The sequence below is a fragment of the Galeopterus variegatus genome, unplaced genomic scaffold (genome assembly GCF_000696425.1).
Source record: "Galeopterus variegatus unplaced genomic scaffold, G_variegatus-3.0.2 Scaffold1730, whole genome shotgun sequence".
Classification (NCBI taxonomy): Eukaryota; Metazoa; Chordata; class Mammalia; order Dermoptera; family Cynocephalidae; genus Galeopterus; species Galeopterus variegatus.
Window position 1 is genome coordinate 255,785 of NW_007727841.1, and position 22,886 is coordinate 278,670.

General features: G+C 40.3%; 1 protein-coding gene across 1 annotated transcript in view; it reads right to left on the bottom strand.

Moving 5' to 3' along the window:
* Positions 1 to 19,823, bottom strand: part of ENPP2 (ectonucleotide pyrophosphatase/phosphodiesterase 2) — a 104,201-nt gene extending 84,378 nt beyond the window's left edge. Inside the window, exon 1 of the mRNA XM_008578619.1 lies at positions 19,704 to 19,823. Coding sequence (XP_008576841.1) covers positions 19,704 to 19,724 — 21 coding nt within the window. The 5' untranslated portion in view covers positions 19,725 to 19,823. The remainder of the gene's footprint in view (positions 1 to 19,703) is intronic.
* Between the last annotated feature and the right edge of the window lie 3,063 nt (positions 19,824 to 22,886).

Sequence of the window (22,886 nt, forward strand, 5' to 3'; positions counted from 1 at the left end):
AATAAATAAATAAATAAATAAATAAATAAATAAATAAATAAATAAAAATCATACAAATTGGAAAGGAATAAATAGAACTTTCTCTAGTCACAGATGACATAAACTTGCATACAGAAAATCCTAATGAATCCATACAAAAAAGAAAAGAAAGAAAGAAAGAAAAAAACTATAGAAACTAATAAATGAGTTCAGGAAGGTTACATGATACAAGACAAATATACAAAAATCAGTCATGTTTCTATACATTAGCAATGAGCAATATATAATGAAATAAAGAACAAATTGCATCTACAATTGTATCAAAAACTCTAAAATACTTAGGAATCAATTTAGCAAAAGAAGTGTAAGATCTGTATATTGAAAAGTAGAGAGCATCATCAAAATATATTAAAGAAGACTTAAATAAGTGGGAAGACATCCATGTTCATGAATTGAAAGATGTTATTGTTAAGATGGCAAGAAAGCAAAGAGATAACTTACAGAATGGGAGGAAATATTTACAAAAAGTATATCTGATAAGTGATCTAGTATCCAGAACATATAAAGAACTCTTATAACTCAGCAATGAAAAGATGCATAACCAAGTTTTTAAAAATGTTTAAAGGACTGGAATAAACAGTTCTCCAAAGAAGATACACGAATTGCCAATAAGCACATAAAAGATTGTTCAATATCATTAGCCATTAGGAAAATGCAAATCAAAACCATGAGACCACTTCATACCCATTAGAATGTCTAAAATTAAAAAGATAGACAATAATTAGTGTTAAAAAGGATATGGAAAAACTGGAACACTCATGCATTGCTGGTAAGATTGTAAAATGGTACGGCCACAAAACATAGGAGAAACACTTCAGGAAGTAGGACTGGACACAGACTTCATGAATGTAACTCCAAAAGCATGGGCAACCAAAGAAAAAATAAACAAATGGGATTATATCAAACTAAAAAGCTTCTGCACAGCAAAAGAAACAATTAACATAGTCAAAAGAAAACCAACAGAGTGGGAGAAAATATTTGCAAAATATACATCTGACAAAGGATTAATTGGCGAGGTTGCGGAGAAAAAGGAACTCTCATACATTGTTGGTGGGACTGCAAAATGGTGCAGCCTCTATGGAAAATGGTATGGAGGTTCCTCAAACAATTGCAGATAGGCTTACCATATGACCCAGCTATCCCACTGCTGGGAATATACCCAGAGGAATGGAAATCATCAAGTCGAAGGTATACCTGTTCTCCAGTGTCCATTGCAGCACTCTTTACAATAGCTAAGAGTTGGAACCAGCCCACATGTCCATCATCAGATGAGTGGATACGGAAAATGTGGCATATCTACACAATGGAGTACTGCTCTGCTATAAAAAAGAATTAAATACTGCCATTTGCAATGACATGGATGGACCTAGAGAGAATTACATTAGCTGAAACAAGTCAGGCACAGAAAGAGAAATATCACATGTTCTCACTTATTTGTGAGAGCTAAAAATAAATAAATAAATAAATACACAAACAACGGGAGGGGGAAGAAGACACAACAATTACAGTTCCTTGAAGTTGCTACGACAAGTGAACAGAAAGGAGATTGTTGGGAGGGAGGGGGGAGAGGACGGAGGAAGGGAGGTTTCAGTAATTGGCCACAATAATCAACCACATTGTATATTGACAAAATAAAATTTTTTTTAAAAGAAAAGAAAGAAAGAGTAGAGGAAGAGGGTCACAGTGGCCACATTTTCCCCTTTTATCACAGTAAATAAATAAATAAATAGAATGGTACGGCCACTTTGGAAAACAGTTTGGCAGTTCCTCAAAATATTAAACATAGGATTACTCATATGACCCAGCAATTTCACATCTATGTGGATTGCACAAGAGAAATTAAACAAACTTCCACACAAAAACTCCCACACAGATCTTCATAGCAACTGATAAATGAATTCATCACCAACTGATGAATGGATAAAGAAAATAAGGTATATTCATACAATGGAATATTATACAGCTGTAAGAAGGAATATAGTCCTGCTACATACCACAACATGGACAAACCTTAAAATATCATGCTGAGTGAAAGAAGCCAGATAGAAGAGCCATATAGTGTATGATTCCATTTGCATGAAACATCTAGAATAGGCAAACCCACAGAGAAATAAAGTAGATTTGTGGTGATAGGGGAGTGACTGCTATTGAGTATGAGTTTTTATTTTGGATTTATGAAATGTTCTAAAGTTATATAATGGTGACATTTACACATCTCTGTGAATATATTAAAAACCACTGAAATGTACAGTGTAAAAGAGTAAATTTTATTATATATAAATTATATTTTTAAAAAGCTGCCATTAAAAAAAAGTAGTGAGATTATGCCTGCAGAGAAGTAAATTATAAAGCATGGGGGATCCACAGAAAAGGAACATTGACTCGGATCTTCAGTTCTCGGTTCTGTGCATCCAAAGTGGTCTCCAGAGTCACCCCAGTTATGCTCTGAACTTGACAATTAACAGGAGGACTGAAGCATTTGAGTCATGGTGTGGAACTCTTTTAACCAGACCCTGTGTGTAATGAAACCCTCTGCATGCCTAAAAATAGGAAGATCTTCTGGAACTCTGCCAGAGCAGTTTGGGCCCTCTGCCATACCACTTTCATCAGGTTTCCTGTTTCATTTTACATTCAAATAAAACAGCCTAGAAGAGAACCCAGTTCTTGCCTACAGTCTCAAGGGTTTTGAATCTTAACAGCAACAAACTGTAAACAGGGTTTGTGGGACAGTTGTGGAAATTTAAGAACTATAATGTCTTGCATTTAGAGAACACTTCCATTTTTTAAAAAAAAAAAGCCCTATGAGTTAGAAAAATCAAGGCTTGCCTACTCTTCTGACTTTGCAATCAATAAAACTGAAAGGCTGTCTATAGGCAGGGTCACAGACCTAAAGGACTCCTTATAGGGAGATCAGGATAGCTCACATGGCAAACAGACATTTGATACAGTGGTTGAATTATAGATACACTTTTTTAAGTAGATAAAGAAGGGAAAGATATGTAGGCAGAAGAAACTCTAGGACCAAAGACTCAAAAATTTCAGAAAGGATAAAGAAAAAGGGAAAATTTAGTACATGTATATGGTTCCATACCTGGCATGGAGCAGACACTCCATAAGTGGTAACCAGTATTTTAGTAAATGCTTGCTCTTTGCTGGGTAGCGTGCTAGGGACAATCACATATATTGCCTCATTTGATATTCATAAAGCCTTTACACTATTATCGTTACCAATATATGAAAACACAACCTCAAATATATCAAACAACTTGCCAAGTTCAAGTACCTATTAAGGGAAAGAGTCATCTTTTCTCTATGATTTCTATGATTTCCCAATGAGGCTTAGAAAACTGGCAAGATCTAAAAGGAATGGAATTTCAACTATCTGCTGGAAGAAACCTGAGTCTATTAAAAGCATAGAATCTGATAAATGTTTGATGAGTCTTAATCCTTGCTTATGTTTTCTAATTCAGAAGTTAACAGAAGCCACAGATTAACCTCTATTCTAAGATGACCTCATTGTAATCCTAAAAAAGAAGAGTCAGTTGGTGGTGAAAAAGTGACCAGAACCCTGGACATCATAGCCATGTCATTTCAAAGTTCCTAAGAGCTCGGAGAGAATATTGGTCATTGTTCATTGTCCTAAACTATGGAAAACCAGAGTTTTACAAATTCATACCATAGTGGTTCAACACAAAGTGGTTTAACAAGCACCCACTACAATATTATGCTTATCGAAAGCTTACTCTGTGCCAAGTACTACTTGACATCAGGGATAATGAGATAAAAGTCCTGTTTAATTGGGAGATGGGGAAATGTCTTAGTCCACTCAGGCTGCTATAACAAAATACCATAACCTAGATGGCTTATATATAATAGATATTTATTTCTCATAGTTCTGGAGGTTGGGAAGTCCAAGATCAAGGTGTCAGTTGATTCGATGTCTAGTAAGGGCCCCACTTCCTCATAGACAGCTGTCTTCTCACTGTAACTTCACATTATGGAAGGGGCAAGGGTCTCTCTGGGGTCTCTTTTATAAGGGTGCTAATGCATTCCTGAGGGCTCCACCATCATGACCTAATTACCTCCCAAAGGTCTCACCTCCTAATATCATCATCTTAGGAGTGGGAATTCAGTGTATGAATTTGGGAAGGACATAAACATTCAGACCATAGCAGGAAGTCAACAGTTTGTTGAAACACACTGTCATAGAGGTATGCAAGTGGGAAAATGTAGAGGGTACTGAGAGTGGGCTCCCTCAATCTCTATTCCACCCTACTTCCCAGGTGCCCTCCTGTCCTGCAGATTTTTGGTGGAATGAGCTATAGATACAGTTTGTAGACTCTGCCAACTATACACCTTAGATTGTCACTGTGCACATGAGATTTGGAAAGCAGAATTGAGATCCATCTTCTTGTCTCTTTTAGCTGCTTCTCTGTGTAAACAAGATCATGGAAATGGTAGGTTCTCTGCAACATTATTTTAGTATCCATTCTCCAGCTTCCTAAGCATCAGTAGACACTTGTGGAGGCAACAGAGATGGTAGCTGCCTGATTCCTGAATCACAGATATAAGGTATGTTCTTGAGCTCAATATTCCAGTGACAGTTAGCTGCCATGTGCTATGTGCTATGACCTAATCAAAATACAAAATATCTTGACTGGCTGAAACCAAGATTTAAAAAAAGAGAGAGAGACAGCCAAATCAATTTATCTAGGATAACATCCTTGAAATAAAATACAAAATTCAGTTATACATCTTCACCCTAGGAGAGACCAGAATTAACAACATTTCTTATAAAAGAAACCAGATAGTTTTTGTCACCTGTAAGCTCTACAGGAGCCCATGTGTGACCACAACTCTAAATGACCTCATTTTATCTTCATCTCCTTTAATAAATAATTACTGCCCAAGTTTAGAGAAAAAAGTTACACTTTATCTAGATTGTGTTCACCTCTGGATATCTCATTTTAGAAGGTCTCTATGAAACTAGACGGTGTTGAGAGAGGCATGACTAGGATCGTAAGGGGTATTATCATTCAATCCACTCATTAATTTACTCATTCCTTTTTTATTTATTCAACAAACTTTTATTGAGCACCTGGTATGTGTCAGGCATTGGGGATTCAGCCTCTGACTAATGGATCCTCTGTTTTAGTGGGAGAAGAAATACAATGTCAGGTAGCTGATAAATGATAAGGATATTGGAGCAGAGCAAGAGAACGGAGGAGTATTGGAAGGGACTATTATTTCTAATTAGGTATCAACAAAGGTCTCTCCAAAGAGATGACATTTGAACAGAAACCTGGATGAAGTGAGGGAGCCAGGTGTTTCTTTGCAAGAATACCAAGTGCAAAGGCCCTGATGTAGGAGCAGCCCGGTGTGTCTGGGGAGGCCAGTGTGGCTGGAGTGGAGTGAGAGATGCAGGGAGCACGAGAGAGGACAAGGAAACTGGTTCACGCAGGACCTCACAGGCCGGACAAGAGGCTTCATGTTTCATTTGGATGTGATGAGAAGCCACTGGAGGGATTGAGACAGGCAATAACATGATCCCACTTACATTTAAGAAGGCTCCCTCTGACTGCTGTTCAGGGAATGGATATTCAATAAGCACCCCTGTGACTGTGCAGCCTGGATATTTTGTGAGATTGGACAGAATGGATGTGATTGTCTTCCTCGAATATTCGAAGAGTAATGCAAGACGAACAAGTTTATTTCGTGTGCTTCCTCAGGCAAAACTAGAAGTTACAGAGAAGCATGTTTTCTTTCACAATAAGGTGAATTTTCTCACAATCAGTGTGCCAGACACTGAAACAAGTTCTCTTACAAAAAATGAACTCATAGTCACGATTCAAGCAAAGGCTGGGTGATGTTAGTCAGGGATTCTTATACGGTACCTAAAATTCAGAGGACGTTTTCCTTTCCACCTCTAGATATCTACTATTTTCCTTTTTTCTTAAAACTCTCTTAGGGAGCTGAGTTCTCTCTCTGTAATGACCAGCAAAGAGCTATTCAAATGAAATTCAATAACCATAATTTGGTTGGGGTTTTTTTTTCTGGATAAATAAAAGAAAAGGTAAGGATCCTTGTACATGCCTTGTTCTTATTATTTTATCTCCTGAAGGAAATATATAAAGAGAGAGATAGGTACAGATAGATGCACAAGTGGCACGTGCAATTTAATTTATGCCAATTAAAGGGAACACTTGTCAAGACGAGGCTACGAAAAGGAGAAAGAAACACCTCATGAAATCCTTTGATGGACTTAAGCAAGAGGTAAAGCAATATATAGTATGCCAGGGTTGCTCCAGAAAGCAGTCATAAGACAAGCAGACCTTACATTGCCTCTCAGAACCTATAGGTCTCTCATAATCCTCTGTAAACAGAGAGCCACTGCATACTTGAAATCCAGTAACCTCAGATGGCCGCCAGAGTTTTATGCAAGAGAATACAGAAGTTCTGCACCTTACTTTGTTCCACTAAGCTTCTGCTGCTCTTATGAGAGGTGTCGTACAACATGTTGATTACTAAGATCTTGGCCTCTCGGGCTTGGTTAGAATCATTACTTGGATGCTCGCTAGCTGTATGGCCTTGACTGAGTTAGAAAACCTCTCTAGACCTCCATGTAAAATGGGAATAATCATAGAACCTTCCTCATAGTGTTGTTGTGGGGACTGAGTAAAAAAAATCCATGTAGTGTAAATTGTTAATAACAGTGGCTACCTTCTATCAAGCACCTAGAATGTGCCAGACATTGTACAGAAATTATCTCACTGAGTTCTCTCAATGATCTTGCAAAGTACATATTGGTTTCTCTTTTTTACAGAGGTTCACAGAAGTTTAAGTAACTTGGCCAAGTTTACATATCCAGCAAGGGACAGAGCTGTCATTCAAACTCAGGTCTGCCTAGCCAGGATACAGCTTCTAAGTATTTCTTGTGATAGTTCACATGCACTGGTACATTTTTTTTTTTATTACTTTTAAAAGAAATTCCTCCAGTCTCTCATTTGGAAGGCAGTTCAGGTTTTGTTTTGTTTTGTTTTGTTTTTTCTTTAGTGCTTTTAACAGCTCAGAAACAGAACAGATTTCATAAAGGACAGTTTCAATTGCAGGTTGGAGCCATTATACCAACATACTCTTTTTGTGTCATCTGACTAATGCAGCTGGGTTTGCGTGCCTTCTAAGTCTGGGGCTGGGTAAATTTCGGTCACAGAATTGTAGCCTATGGCCTCAGGTGACAAAATATTTTGCAAAAAATGCTGTTTTTCCTCCTTTTTCCAGTCTTCTCTCCCTTTTGTGCAGCTGTTTCCCTTTCTTCCTGAGAATTGATAAAAATTCTGAAACCCTTACTTTTGCAATTAATCTTGTGACCTTACTATTGACAATGACCCAGTTGTTTCACTCAGCTACAACACAGTTGATGAGATGCCAGTGCTAAGAATAAGGATCACTGGCTGACAGAGCTGAGAGTGATCTCTTTGTATTGGTTCCTCTCACGGCATTCATCATGTTCTTACCATAATAACAACACCAAGAGAAATGACAACCGCCTTGCTAAACATTTCACATAGGACTTAGCATTCATTCATTTACTCATTTCCTTATTTATGCAGCAAATATTTTATTGAGAAGCTACTATATTCCAGGCACTGTTCAAGGCACAAAAGACACCAGCAACACTAACAAAAGAACCGGAATACCTACTTATGGAGCTTACATTTTTATTGGATGGAAAAAAGATATAAAATACATAAATATATCAACTGCTGGCAGAAGGTAGGAATCTTTATTCATATAAATCAAATAAAACAGGGTGGTGAGAGCAACAAGAGAATGCAGTTAGCTCTTGAATCATACAAATAAGGCAGTTAGAATTCCCCTATTTTATAAATGAAGAGTTTGAGTAATTTGCCCCAAATCACCTAAGCAGAACAGAAATATGCTGTATTCTGAACATAACAATAGTAACCACAGCAACAATGATTATAATAGCTACCATCTATTAAGTAGTTATAGAATTGTATGAAGTAGTTAAACCTAGTCAATGGCTCAAAGACCATGATCTTTCCACCACATCATTCCTCCTCCGTTGACTTTTTGTTGGAAATTCCTCTTACTAAATTGAAAGTTCTTTGAAGGCAGGGATTGCAAATTTATCTCCTGAAAGTTCTATAATATCTGCTATAGAAAGTGTTGAACTTTCTGTGTCAGGACCAGCTGCATTCTGCAGGCAGACAGAAATCAAACTACACAAGAAAATGGCCATCGATTCTAATTTTCAGATCTTCTCATTGCGTGGCAGTGGGCTGCAACCTGTAATTAGTACTGCAGTCTATACTGCTCTCGATCACCAAATTCCTGAATGATTTCCCAGTTCACAATATGGTGGCAACTTGCTAGCAGCAGCCTAACCTTCCTGAAATACCCACATTCCCTACCAAACTAGTGACCTGGACAGACATGTTTGCCTCTTTGTTGGATTTATGTTTGTCTAGGAATGAAAGGAATCAACAAGTGGGATGTACATGCCCTGCATTTTAATGAAAGCCATATCCTATGGAGTAAAGGATGGCTATTGTGATGAATTTCAAGAGCGTGGGGACTCTCGTCGGATGACCCCAACTTCAGGCTAACAATGCTTTGCTCTACACTCCTCAGCATTGGTGCTCACAGCTGCACAAGAGAATTCTGCATTTAGCATTTTCATGCACATTGTGGCTAACCCACAGTAAACGATCAGAACAGGGGAATGAATGGATGATTTTTTTTCTTATTGTTACTCAACTCACTTCATGGGGATACAGCATAGCTAAATATCACTGTTTTGTGAGCAAGTTGTTGTTGTTGTTGTTGTTGTTGTTGTTGTTATGATTTAGCGAAAAGTAGACAATTCTTAGAGTCAGACAAACCAAGGTTCAAATTTCAGTGTTGCCACTACCAGCTGGGTGAGTTTGGAAAATGTCATTCCTTTGGCATCTCTGCTCCTGCTCATTGAGCCCTGTTCTCAGCTCAGAAAAAAGCCTTCCCTGACCACATCGTCCCCTGCCTCCCATTGTTCTTCGCTTTCTCCCCCTTTTGTTTATACCTTGCAGGACTTACCCACCTCCTGGCATCTGTCCCACCCCCTATCGACTATAAGCTCCAGGGTAGAGACCAAGTCTATGTCCCTCCCCTTGAGTCTCCAGAGCCTAGCACTATGCCTGGCACATAGGGACATTCAATTAACACTGGCTGACTAAATTAACCAAGGAAGAGTATGTTGAAGAGAGAAGAAGAAAAATGTAAGCAGAAGGTGGAAAGTCGCAGCAGAGATGAGAGATCAGGCACATGCTCTGCAGCTTTACTCTCTGTGAAATGGCAGCAGAGTTGCTGCAGACTTCTCCCTCCGTCCTTCCCCAGCCTGGGTCCCAAGATCAGAGTTCTCAAAAATTTTCTAGATCCTAGAGGAGTGCTAAGCCCCAGCCCTAGAAAAGTGATGCCATTTTGCAAAACCCTGCTTATGACATCCACGCACAGTCATGCTGCTGCATTTCAGCAAAGCCTTGGCCGTGACTTTGGTTAGTTACGTCATGTTGACCACCCATTCTATGGCTCATAGATAATGCCTCAAGCCTTCCATTCCCATCCCTTTCAGGAAACAACCTTATCTCCTAATCTCCTCACAAGATCAAGGCCATTCTAATATGCTTAACACACACTATAGACAGATTTTATTCCTAGTGATTCCATACATAAAACATGCCTGGGAGGGTGAGAAACACTGGTAAAAACTGATTGTTTTTCTTTGCTTTGCCTAAAGATTAAATAACAGATTAAGTTGTTTCTGAGCAAATTGTTTTGTCTTGTGCTATTTAGGAAGGTCATTCTCTGGCAGCCCTGACTATACTTTTAGTCAGTCTGGAGCCACTGGGAGTGAATGTTGGGACTACAGTATCAGGGGTAACAGTAATAAGAGCTTCAGGTCAGCAAGCATTGGATCAACATCTTGTAACATCTCACAGTTGGCCTTTCCAAGGCAGATGTAGCCAGCCAAGGGACTAACAGACATGGTCAGGCCAAAGTCAACTCTTCTAAAGAAGCTGGGCAAGCCCCTTTCCTGGCTGTTATCTGACAAGTAGGACCACTGTGTTCTGCGAGCTTCCTGGCTGAGGTGTTCTGACAGCCCACCATGGGAGATGCTTTGGTTTGTAACCTTGCCATGCTCTATTTTTATTTCCACAGACTCCCTACTTTGAAATAATAGTTATTTGAAATAAAAATAACAAGTGTCTTGTGGAGCACATGTCTAATGCTCTTGTAATTTCTTTTTAGACATGCCTTCATTTAACCCTGGCAACAATCATGCAAGTTGGTGCTACTATTACCTGTAACGTATGGTGGAAATTAAGAGGTAGAGCTGGGACTTGAACAGTGTATCTGCTGGCCCTGGGCACATCACCATGACACCACAGCATCAGACTTGTCTTTGAGACGGATGGAGGTTAATGAGGAATCACAAATCCATTTCCCCATTGTTAAATCCATTTAAGACAAATGTAATTAACAATCACCCTCTTGGATCAGCTGTAGTATGAGTAAAAGCTCTGGAATTCAACAGGCCTTTGAATTTGTAGAGCTGTGAGACCTTTTGCAAGTCACTTAACCTCTTCAGACCTCTGTTTTTTTCATTCTAAAATTGGGAATAGCAATAACTCAAAGAGTGGTTTGGGGAAAAAACAATGTACTATGGCCCAAGAAACACAGATTATAGGCAGAGCTATGCCGCTATCACATTGAAGAGGACAAATTATGAAAAGTATATGAGCCTCAGTTTCCTCTTCTGTAGAAAAATGGTGTTGAACTAGATTCTAATTCATGTTACTTAATATAGGGAGTGGCAGAGCTGTGTCTAGAATCCATTTCTGTATGCCATCTACCCCCTTAACCAGCCATCCATTACAAAAAAAAAAAAAAAAAAAGAGTGGTTTTGAGCAGATGTAGGCAAACTTTGTGTAAAGAGCCAGAAAATATTTTAGGTCTTGTGAGCCATACGAGGATATCTATCACAACGACTCAACTTGCTGTTGCATTGTGAGAGCAGTCACATATTATAAGAAAACAAATGGGTATAGCTATATTCCGATAAAATTTTATTTACAAAAAACAGGCAATGGCTGCACAGCAATAAATAAATAAATAATCAACAGAGGGAAGAGACAACCTATGGAAATATTCATGGAAAATATTTGCAAACCATACATCTGATACAGGGCTAATATCCAAAATATACGAGAATCTCAAACCATCAATAGCAAAAAAATAATCTGATTAAAAATGGGTAAAATACCTGAACAAACATATCTCAAAAGAAGAGATACTGAAGGCCAACAGGTATAGGAAAAGATGCTCAACATCAGTGACCATCAGAGAAACACAAATTAAAACCAGTGAGATACACCTCACACCTGTTAGAAAAGCTATTATCGAAAAGAGGAAAAACAACAAGAGTTGTTGAGGACACTTCTGGTGGGAATGTAAATTGACATAACCATTATGGAAAACAGTGTGGGCATTCCTCAAAAAATTAAGCATAGAATTACCATATGATCCAGCAATCTCACCACTGGGCATATACTACAATAAAATAAAACCATGTTGAAGAGATATCTGCACTCCCATATTCATTGCAGCATTATTCACAAAAATCAAGATAAGGAATCAACTTAAGGGTCCATCAGTGGATGACTGGATAAAGAAAATGTGGTATCTATACACAGTGGAATACTATTCAGCCTTATAAAAGAAGAAAATCCTGTCATTTACAAAACATGGACAAGCCTGGAGGACATTATGCTTACTAAAACATGCCAGGCACAGAAAAACAAATACTATATGATCTCACTTACATGTGGAATCTAAAAAAATTGAACTCGTAGAAGCAGAGAGTAGAATGGTGGTTTCCAGGACTTGGCAATGGTAGTAAGGGAGATGGGGAGATGGGAGATGTTGGTCAAAGTGTACAAAGTTTCAGTTAGACAGGAGAATTGGGTCTGGAGATCTACTGCACAGCATGGTGACTGGTTAATAATGTATTGTATACTTGAAAATTGCTAAGACAGTAGATTTCAAATGTGTTACCATCACAAATGATAAGGATGTGAAGTGATGGATATGTTAATTAGCTTGTTTTAATTATTCCTCGATCTATACATAGATCCCAACATCATGTTGTACATCATAAACATATGCAATTTTTCATTTTTCGGTTAAATAAATGAGTAATAAAATAAATTGCATAAATAGATAGCTAGAGAGATAAACAAACATCTTTATTTAGTCTAAACCAGGGGGTCTCAAAAGACCAGCACCATCAGAATCTCTTGGGAACTAGTTAAAGATGCAAATTTGCAGCCCCACACCAGACCTACTGAATCGAAACTGAGGGCGGGGCCCAGTGGGAGGTCTTTAAACCACCCCTCCAGGTGATTCTGATGCACCTAAAGTTTGAGACCCACTGATCGAGACATTCCTTTCTGTTTCTAAAGGAGCCCTTTCCAGAAGTTGTTTTCGTAAATCAGCTTTTTCCTTTTGCTGTCTTTTGTCCTGCAAGTGTGAAATAAAATTTTGACACGTGCTTAAGAAAAAAAAAAAAAAAAAACCAGTCAGGACCGGATTTGGCCTACAGGTTCACTCCTGGTTTAAAGGAATGCGTGAGATAATTTATGGGCCTCCCATAATCCCTAGACACAAGTCATCAAAAATGGTCGTATAATTGCTGTGGTTCCAGTATGAGATGACCAGTGCTTTCAAGTTGGGTCAGAAAAAATCCAAACCAAAATCAAGGAAATTTAACATTGTCTATAACCTCTAACACCTTACTTGGGTAAATGCATAATTTTCATAGACATTTGAAATATTGAAAAATTATAAATACCCTTCCCTTAATATTACCTTATAGATAAATAGGGATGTCAGTTACAATAGTGTTTTAGTATTTTCAACATTGGGGACATAGTTATACTACAAAGTATTCATTGTTATCTGAAATTGAAACTTAACAGGGGCGTCTTTGGTTGGTGGTGGTAGTGTCTATTTTATTTTGTTTATTTGTTTGTTCATACTAAAACTGACAACCCTGCCTATATATCTCCTATGGTTCCACACTGTGGGAAGCACAGGTTTTATCGTTAAGGATAACCCAACACAAGCAACATTTTGTTCTTTCAGGGAGGAAAAGAATTGCATTCTTATGGAATTATCCCCAAGGTTCAAAACTAATAACTCCCCTGGGTAGAAGCCACTGAAACACTCTGAGACAACCCAGCGCTCTGCACTCACAGTGCCAAGAACAAGCTTAGGTCACCCAAGGAAAAAGTGCAATAATCTTGCATTTGTTCCTGCTGATTAAAGTCAAGCAGCTTCCAGGAAAATGTTAGGCACCCCTCATGTCACTATTTTGAATTAATATCTGAACAGTATTAATGATGGAAAAACTCAATTATATCCAACATATCCAAAGTTTTACAGTTGGATTTGTCCATAATCTGAGAAAGCCTATTTCGTCAGTAAACAAAGCTTCTGAGTGGAGAAGAAATATTCTGTGCATATAAACATGGGGGCCTAAATCAAGGATTCATGGTAAATATTTGATAACGAAGACATGGGTGGAGTAGGTGCCTTCAGGCTTCAGATATATTCCAACAAGTGGGCTTATAAAATCATTCTCAGGAAAGTTAAAATAGGGGAAAATTTGGCTCAGCTTGCCACGATCCATGTCTTTGCAAACTTTGAAGAAGGAAGATGATATTTGACTTGTCCATGAAGATGAAAGCAACATGTTTTAATTAACAGAGCACAGTATTTAGCATCAGAAGACCCATGTTTGAGTTTCACCTCTACCACTTCCAAGCTGTGCAACCTTGAACAATTCTTCTGGTCTCTCTGAACCTGTTTCCTCTCTGTAAAACAGAGATGGTAATAATTCCCATCTCACATGCTTTGGTCAGGGTCAAAAGAGATAACAGATATGAAAATGCTTTGCAAACTGTGAAACTGCAAAGCACTGTCACCTATCATTCCTATGAGAATCTCCGGTGACTACGAAATAAAATAATGTTGTATTGAGTGTTACCAGCTAAAACCATGCTAAGGATTTAATGTTGTCAAGAAATGTGTATTTGTCAGCTCAGACTGCCATAACAAAGTACCATGGACTGGGTGGCTTAAACAATAGAAATTTATTGGCTCACATTCTGGAGGCTAGAAGTCCAAGATCTCAGTGTCAATCGGCAGAGTAGGTTTCTTCTGAGGCCTCTACCCTTGGTTTATAGATAGCCAGCATTTCCCTTTGTTTCTTCATAACATCTTTCCATGTGCATCTCTGGGACCAAATTTCCCCCTTGTATCAGGACACCAATCGTATTGGGTTTGGACCCAACCTAATGACCTACTTTAATTTGTTTACCTCTGAGAAGATCCTATCTCCAAATAGGGTCACATTCTGAGGTATTGGGGGTTATGACTTTAACATTTGAATTCGGGGGAGAAACGATTCAATCCATAACATCTTTCATTTATTTTATTTAAAAGTAACCTAATGGATTCACAGTATTTCCCAATCAAAGCCTGCTTCTCTTCAGATAAAAACATTCCACTGTACAATGGAGACCTTCCTGCTTGTTGTGTGTCTAAGATGATAAATTATTTACTTTAGAATAAGAATTAAGAATCCAAGTCAATGGCCTCATTCATTCTCCAAACACCAAAACACTAGGCAATGTCCCTCTTTGCAGGGAATTATCTTTATTTTGTAACAAACATGTCATCACTTTCCCTTACATTTAGCATGCAAACAAAAATTTGTCTCACATCGATACTCACAGATATACTGAAGTTTTTAGATTTAAAACTCAACTCTTTGTTAAGGAAATGTACTTATCATTTATCAATCACTTCTGCGACCAAGCCTACATATTGTTAACACATTTCCAAATCAGACACCTTCATTTAATTATAAGACTAATAAACGTGTACACACATATAACATCTTACATGCATTAGTTATATATAAAACATAAAGTTTTTAAAGTAAAATTAGCACTTTTTAACTCATGCTTTCTTAGAAACTCATTATTTCAGTCTTTGACTATCTTGCCATTTTAGAAAATATAAATATCTTACACAGAATGGATGCATGGATGCATAAATGTGGGTCATCATAGTGCTATTTCTAACATCAAAAAAGTGGAAATAGCCTGATGTCCACCAACAAGAATCTGCTAAACAAATTCTGAGGCAACTACAGAATGGAAAACAATACACCCACTGAAGACCATGTTTTCAGAAAATATATAATGGCATGGGGCACTCTTGATATGTTGTTAAATGAAAAGTAGGTTAAGAAGGATATGTACATATGATTCCCATTTTAAAATTACATGTGCATAAAAAAATATAGAAGGGATATTCACCAATTTGTTAATATGTTTATCTCTAGGTCGTAAGATTGTAGGCAATTTTTTGTTTCTTCTTTCTACTTTCTTTTGTTTAATTTTTTTCTACAAAACACATGTATCATTTATATAATGAACATATGACATTTTTAATAAGTGAAAATTTCCTTCTAAAAGGCTATTGCCTTAAACAAAGCACCATTCATTCCACAGGTTACTGTATTTTTCACAGATCTTATTTCTGGACATCAAGAAGATGATAACTTAGGAAAGGAGTTCAAATAGGTTAAAAAAAATGATTATGTATTCAGCAATATAAGGCATCCTATCATGTTATTAAAAGGCTTAATTTAAGAATTTCTTTTTTAAAGGCTTGCTGAAGGACTCAGTGTTTGATTAGATTAGGACGTGATGAAAACAGTTTAAGAACAACTTGAGGTTTAAATCACTCCCTATAGAATTTTATCATTATTTACTTCTCTGCCTAGAGTTTCAGGACACACATATTTCTCTCTTTAAAAAATCAGAACTGTATCTTCTCATCTCTAGCCTCCCAAAGCCTACATCACTCTCCCTTAGAGATCTTTCTTACCGATCCATTCTGAGACCCTAGATGCTGTCTCTAGGGCCACGTTATCAAAAGACTCTTAGAAGCCTACCTATCTGGGCCTTTAGTACCGTTGGCCTGTGCCAAGCTCCAGCCTAAAGAGGATTCCTTTGCCTTCACAAAATCAACAGAGGCAAAATTGCAGAAGACCTTTCATGCAGCACTTCCTGGCCTCAAGCAAGGTTAGGATAGATAGCAATAGAAGAAACCCACCAGCTAAGATGTGGATTAGAAAGAGAGATGGTAGACCCAGAGATTTTGCACATTATCACAGACACCCAGAAAGTCTTAACCCTTCCTTTTTTAAATAAGCAGAAGACCGTGCCTTTTCCTGATAATCATGGTTAATCTTATTTAGTCCAGATTTCACAGTCTGGCTTAGTTTGTTTTTTCAAGGGTATGTCTGTGGGGTCTTTCTGTTGATTTTCCTTAGCTGGAGATCCTTGCCCTTTTTTTTTTTTTTTTTTTTTGGCATTAAATGGTGCCCTAAGGCCATATTTGCCAGGGCTCTTGCCACAGAGGTTGGAGCATGTTTCTGGATGGGGTTGTGGTCCCACAGGGAGTACTCCAGGTGCATGGGTGGGCGGCTAGGGGTTTGTGCCCAGGGGACCCATGAGGTGCACCTCCTGTAGCCTGAACAGCCTTTCTGATTTGGTGTCTCCTTTGGCTAAGATGAAATGCAGTTACCCCAGTTTCCCGTGGCTTAAGGCAGGAACAGTTTCCAGGGAAGGAACCCACAATGGTGAGGAAGCTGGCTGTCAGCCTATAACTCACTTTTCGATTATAGAAATTATGAATTGGGGGGAGTTTTTCCCACAGTGTTTGGCAGCTTGAGGGAGGGATGTTGCCGTTAAAAAGATTCCTTTCTTTTACTGTTTGCTCATAGTCTTTCACTTCTCTTTGTCCCCAGGGATTGTCACAGCCTTGGTGCTGAGTTCCGCGATATTCCTATTGATAATCTTCACACTGGATAGTTATTTTTGGTTTTCTGTGGACGGGGATGAAGCCAGTTTGCTTCTACACCACCATTTTTGTGATGTCACTTTTAATCATGGTTAATCTTTATTCTTTACCATGTTATATTATAGATGATAATTTCCTGATATGCTTTCGTATCTCTGTCATCTAATTCAATGCTTGAACTCAATAGTCATTGACAAGAATTGCACAAGAATTTACTGAACATCCCAGCTGGGTCTGGGCACTAGGCTCTAAAGATACCAAGACAAAATGAGTTGATACCTGCCCTGGAGGAGTTTACAGGCCAATGAGAAGCAGACAAGACAGATAGTTGCAGTAAAGAATGGTAAGTGTTCTGATCACAGGAATAAAGAAAGCTCTAGAAGAATATGTGAGCACTACCTGACCCATTCTGGAGAATGGGGAGCACATGGTCTGGGTGGCTTCCAAGAGAAAGTGACTTTCAGCTGAGCCTTTAAAGACAAATACAGGTTAGACACAGACCTAAGATGAGTAAAAGAAGCAAAACCATGTTTAGTAAATAATTTAATAGGCCTAAATGTACATACAATTTGTGTGAAATGTGTATACAATATGCAAACAATGGAGCATAACATGTGAAGAGGGAGTGAGAGGTAAGACGTGAGACCAAAGAGGAAGGGAGAAGATAAGTCATGGAGAATGTGTGTACACCAACATTATTCTTAAAGAAAATACTGAGGACTTTTCAAAAACAATCTGCATGATCATACTGCCTGTTAGAAAGACCATCTGACACAGTATGGAGACAAGATGAGGGCACGGGGTGGGCAGCACTCGCCCCAAGGGAGACTAATGGGAAGTTGTGAGCAGAATGGAATTTGAGGTCGTGCTGACCAAAACTGAAACAGGGGCGGGAAAGATGGAGACACACTCAGCAGGTAAACTAGAAAGGGCTTGGGGATCAGATGGTCATGAATGAAAGAGAGGAAGTCACCTAGGGTGACTCTCTTGTGTCTGGATCGGACACCTGGGAATGACATTTGAGCTGTGGAAAAAAGGAGAGAAAGAGCAGACCTGGGAGAAAGAAGAAGCCAAATTCAGTTTTGAGCACGTTGATCTTAAGGGGCTCTATGGGACATCCAAGTGGAGATGTTCACTATAAAAGCCTGGTATTTTCAGAGAAAGATCAAGACAGGCTATAGATTTGGGAGACACCATATGTAAGTGGTGGTTGGAGTCATTAGAGTGGATGACATTGTCTAGGAAGACCGCAAGATGACAAAGGAAGAGCGTAAAGGAAAGAATAGCAGAGCACAGTAATATTTATGACATGAAGCCCTTTAAATAGTAACTCAAAAGGTCAGATGGGGACCAGGGAAGCATGGTATCACAGAATCCAGGACAGTCAAAACAGTAGAGACGTAATGACCAACGGTTCCAAATGACACACACAAAACTAGTGAAAAAAGGCTTTAAATGCCCTACAGTTCAGCTACAAAGAGGTCTTTAGTGACCCTGACAAAGGCTGGTCTTCAGAGGTGGGGGCAGATGCCAGCTGACTGGGTGTGAAGGAGCAGCAAACCCATAGCGAGGACACTGAGATAGTGAATGTCACCCACTCTTTCAAGAAGTTTGCTGGGGAAGACGAAGAGAAAACCGAGGTGGCCTCTGGAGGGGAAGAGGGAAAGCTCCATAAATACTTGATGAAGGGATGTGTAGAAAGCCTCCTATCCTCTGCGGAACTGGACATGTGATAAATACAAAAATAAATACCAGACCAGGGGTCCCTGTCCGTCCTGCTGAGCACTAGGAAGCCTTCTGTTTTCATTGCCTTTATCAGTGAGAAATGGCTCTGCCCTTAACCTGTTAAAATGAAACCCGAGTGTGGAAGCCCAACAATCACCAAACCCTTTGACCCCCCGGTGCACCTGAAGACCGGCGGTCCCCGCTGCCCCTGCGACGCTCCCCACCTGCTCTGTGTGCCTCAGAGACTGCCACGTCCAGATCAAAAGCACCCAGAACCAGCTGAGACCCCAGGCTCCCTCTATTCTTATCCCAAATTAGCCAGATCCATTTGAAAGGCTTGTTCAAATAAAAAAGTACAAAGGGCCGAGAGACCGGCTGCGCTGGATCTGTGCACGTCAATCAACATCTTTCCTTTGTGGATCCTGCGAGGGGGTCGGCCGTGGGGAAGGGGCTCTTGCCATCAGGGAAATGATTCTATTTCCTGGAGACAAGTGTAGGAGCCCAGAGAACATTACTGCAACAGATGGCTTTTAAAACTCCCATCCTCCTCGCCCGGCCCTTGTCCAACAAGAAGCCGAGCGGTCCCGCTGCCCCAGGAGGGCAGCGCTGCAGGACCCCGCGGCGGGCATGGCTGCGGGGACTCGAGCGGTGGGGAATCCACCGCCCCTCCCTGCAAGCTCTCCCGGCTCGTTCTCCAGAAACGAGGTCCAGATTTACAAACCCAAACATTCTCTGGCAACGAAAACTCGAAATTAGTCAAACTCCGCATTTGCGCGCCTGGAAATTGCTCCAGCTGAGTGCACGGGAGCTCAGCCCAACAAGGACCGTTTTCCGGCAAATCTGGAGGCCCTTTGCAAGGTTTCTCTGCTTGACAGAACAGCAGCTTTGACCCGGGAGCCCAAGCAATGGAGGACGGGGAGAGAGAGAGACGCCTACCGTACCCGATCGGCGTGGCGGGTCATGCTGCGGGTGGCTGGGTGCCTGCTCCGGCCCGGGCGCTGCGGACGCGGCCTCCGCTGCGGGCCGGGGACCTGGGAGCTGTGCCCGGGACTGCTGCTCCCGACTGCTCTTGTTTGCACTGGGCCGTTTGCTTTTGGGATTTCTCCAATGCAGATGTAGGCTGGGGGCCGCTGTCCCGGGGGAAAATGATTCCATTGGAAGCTGGCCTTTGACAAGACACACACATGACCTTTGACTAAAATGGCTTTGGGGAAGGAAAGTGTCCGGGGACTGAAGACGGGGCGTCCAGCGCAGCCATCTGCATTCCCACCCCCAGCAGTGCCTAGTTAATTTTTCATCTTTCAAGGAGTGTCTCTGTGAGGTTTGCCATTTCTCCTTGATTCTGTAGGATTCATTCCCTGTTTCCAAAAGGATATAGCTGCAGAAGTTTTCTGCTGTGTTGTTGAATGTTCCCTGAAATGAGCCATTTCAGGTTAAACAGGGGCAGGGGTACATTGTATAAATTCCTCAGGAATATCACCACCACTTTTTTTTTTTTTTTTCTCTCTAGAACATGCTGCAGTTTACAAAGGGCTTTTCACAATCATGCTGTTATTTGGCCTTCCAAACAATGCCTGGGAGGCTCTCCTATTACTGCCTTTTACACATAAAGAAATAGAAGCTCCAGAAAAAATATTTGCCCAATCACCCAACCAGAAAGTGAAATCCAGGTCCTCTTGATCCTCGTCCAGTCCTCATTAACTAAGGCACCCAGTTCCCTGCTGGGGATCCCCACTAACTTGATGATGTCGCAATTAATCCAAAGCAACAGAACTGATAATTATTTTAATTTTTTAGAATTATAAAAGTGAGTGTTAGAAATTGTTTTACTATATAGATGTTTTGGTCATTGATATCCACAGACAGTTTGAATTTGACTACATTTTTTAAATTGTCTACATTCATCTCTTTACCAGCTGCTAAAATGATGCTTTGGGAACCAGACTGGCCACTCAGAGGTACAAGCTTAAGTCACCCGAGGCTGCTACCAGAATCCATGACTAATCACTATCAGCACCTTTTTCTCTCCTTTTTCTAGGTCCTTCCAGATAGTGAAATGCTAAATCAAAGGGGAAGAGGATGTGGGATTGTGAAAGGAGTCTGGACAAGCAGAATTTTAGGCACTGAGTAAAGCTGTGATGAAGGCCTGCAGAGAAGCCATAGACAGCCTCGTGTGAAGGGTAGTGCCACTGTCATTTTTTTTTTTTTTTAGCTTAGAAAAGGGAAAAGGGGGTGTTACTCACTCTCAGCTTTGAAGGACTTGGAGGAGTCAGCCAGGAGCAGAAGAGGCAGAAGAACACCACTACCAGGACAACACCATGTACAATAGCTGTCTTGGTGCCTTCAGCGAAATGAAAATAGTTCGGGCAGGAAGGAGCCGAGGATGTGGGAGGCGGCATCTAGAGAAGGTGTGGGTTTGTACTCTGACCAGCCTCCTGTGTCACTGTAGGGAATTTGGACTTCATCCTGCAGTGCTGAATGGGTTAATATAACTGCCCCTGGGTTATCAGCTCACAAGAAACGGATGCACGAGTCATTGGTTGTTCTACAACAAGAAAAATATATATATCATCACGGCTTGGACATTGTGGGCATTAGCTTCATCAGACAGATGCAGTTTCTTCTTTCTAGCTACAAAAATGTGAGCAATATATTTACCCTCATTGAGCCTCAGTTTTCTCATCTGTAAAGTAGGGCTTGTGGTATATGTTGTGAGGATTAAATGAAATTTAGAGATAAAACCCTTAGCCTTTTTTCAGCCATAGTCATGAGCAACGAAAAGGAGCTGCTGTTACCGTGTGCGGTGCCTACCATGGAGTAACAAGGAGCTCCCTTTTCCAGTCCCCTCACTCCTGTCTTCCCATCATTCTTCTGGCTTTAGACTCATTAGAGGTTTGTCCCTTTTTCCTTCCACTTCTTTTCTTTCAGCTCCTTCTTGACATTACTTCCTTTATGTCCCAGTGTGCAATGTAACATCAATTTCAATCCTTCTCTCCTTCCACCTCAGTTTGTCCATTTCCTTGTCCTACACTGTCATAGCCATCTGCAAAAGCTCCACCCGAGTCTGCCAGAGCTGGACATCTTCCCACAACCAGTCCATGATGTATGGTCTGCAGCCTCGGCGAGGTGCTCAGCAACACTGCAATCCTTACAGTGTCCCCGGCCATCCCACCTCTCTGATGATGCAAAGTCACTATTCACACCTCTTTAGAACTCTGATCCTAGTCCCACCTGGCTTTCTTTCAGCAAACAGCCTCCTCTCCCCAAACAAAGAACACAGCTATCAGGAGGGAAATCTATTTCCTGTACCAGAAAACTTATCTCTATTCTCATCTCTTCCCCTCCCACCTCAGAGGTGCCTATGTTCTATGTGCCTTGGATTCTCTCTCTTCCCATATCCTCTGGAACATTCTTTTGTCAACCATCCTGTTTCTTTCCATCTCTTCTCCACTGCTTTTATTAGTTCACTTATCCATTAGGCATTTATAAAACAACTATTATATTGCCAGTCAGCATCCTTGATTCCTAGCATACAAGGATAAATAAAACACCACAGCCTAGGGCCGGCCCGTGGCTCACTCGGGAGAGTGCGGTGCTGATAACACCAAGGCCCCGGGTTCGGATCCCATATAGGGATGGCTGGTTTGCTCACTGGGTGAGCGTGGTGCTGACAAACCAGAAAACTTATCTCTATTCTCATCTCTTCCCCTCCCACCTCAGAGGTGCCTATGTTCTATGTGCCTTGGATTCTCTCTCTTCCCATATCCTCTGGAACATTCTTTTGTCAACCATCCTGTTTCTTTCCATCTCTTCTCCACTGCTTTTATTAGTTCACTTATCCATTAGGCATTTATAAAACAACTATTATATTGCCAGTCAGCATCCTTGATTCCTAGCATACAAGGATAAATAAAACACCACAGCCTAGGGCCGGCCCGTGGCTCACTCGGGAGAGTGCGGTGCTGATAACACCAAGGCCCCGGGTTCGGATCCCATATAGGGATGGCTGGTTTGCTCACCGGGTGAGCGTGGTGCTGACAAACCAAGTCAAGGGTTAAGATCCCCTTACCGGTCATCTTTAAAAAAAAAAAAAAAACCACAGCCTGTAAGTACATTAGAGTCTC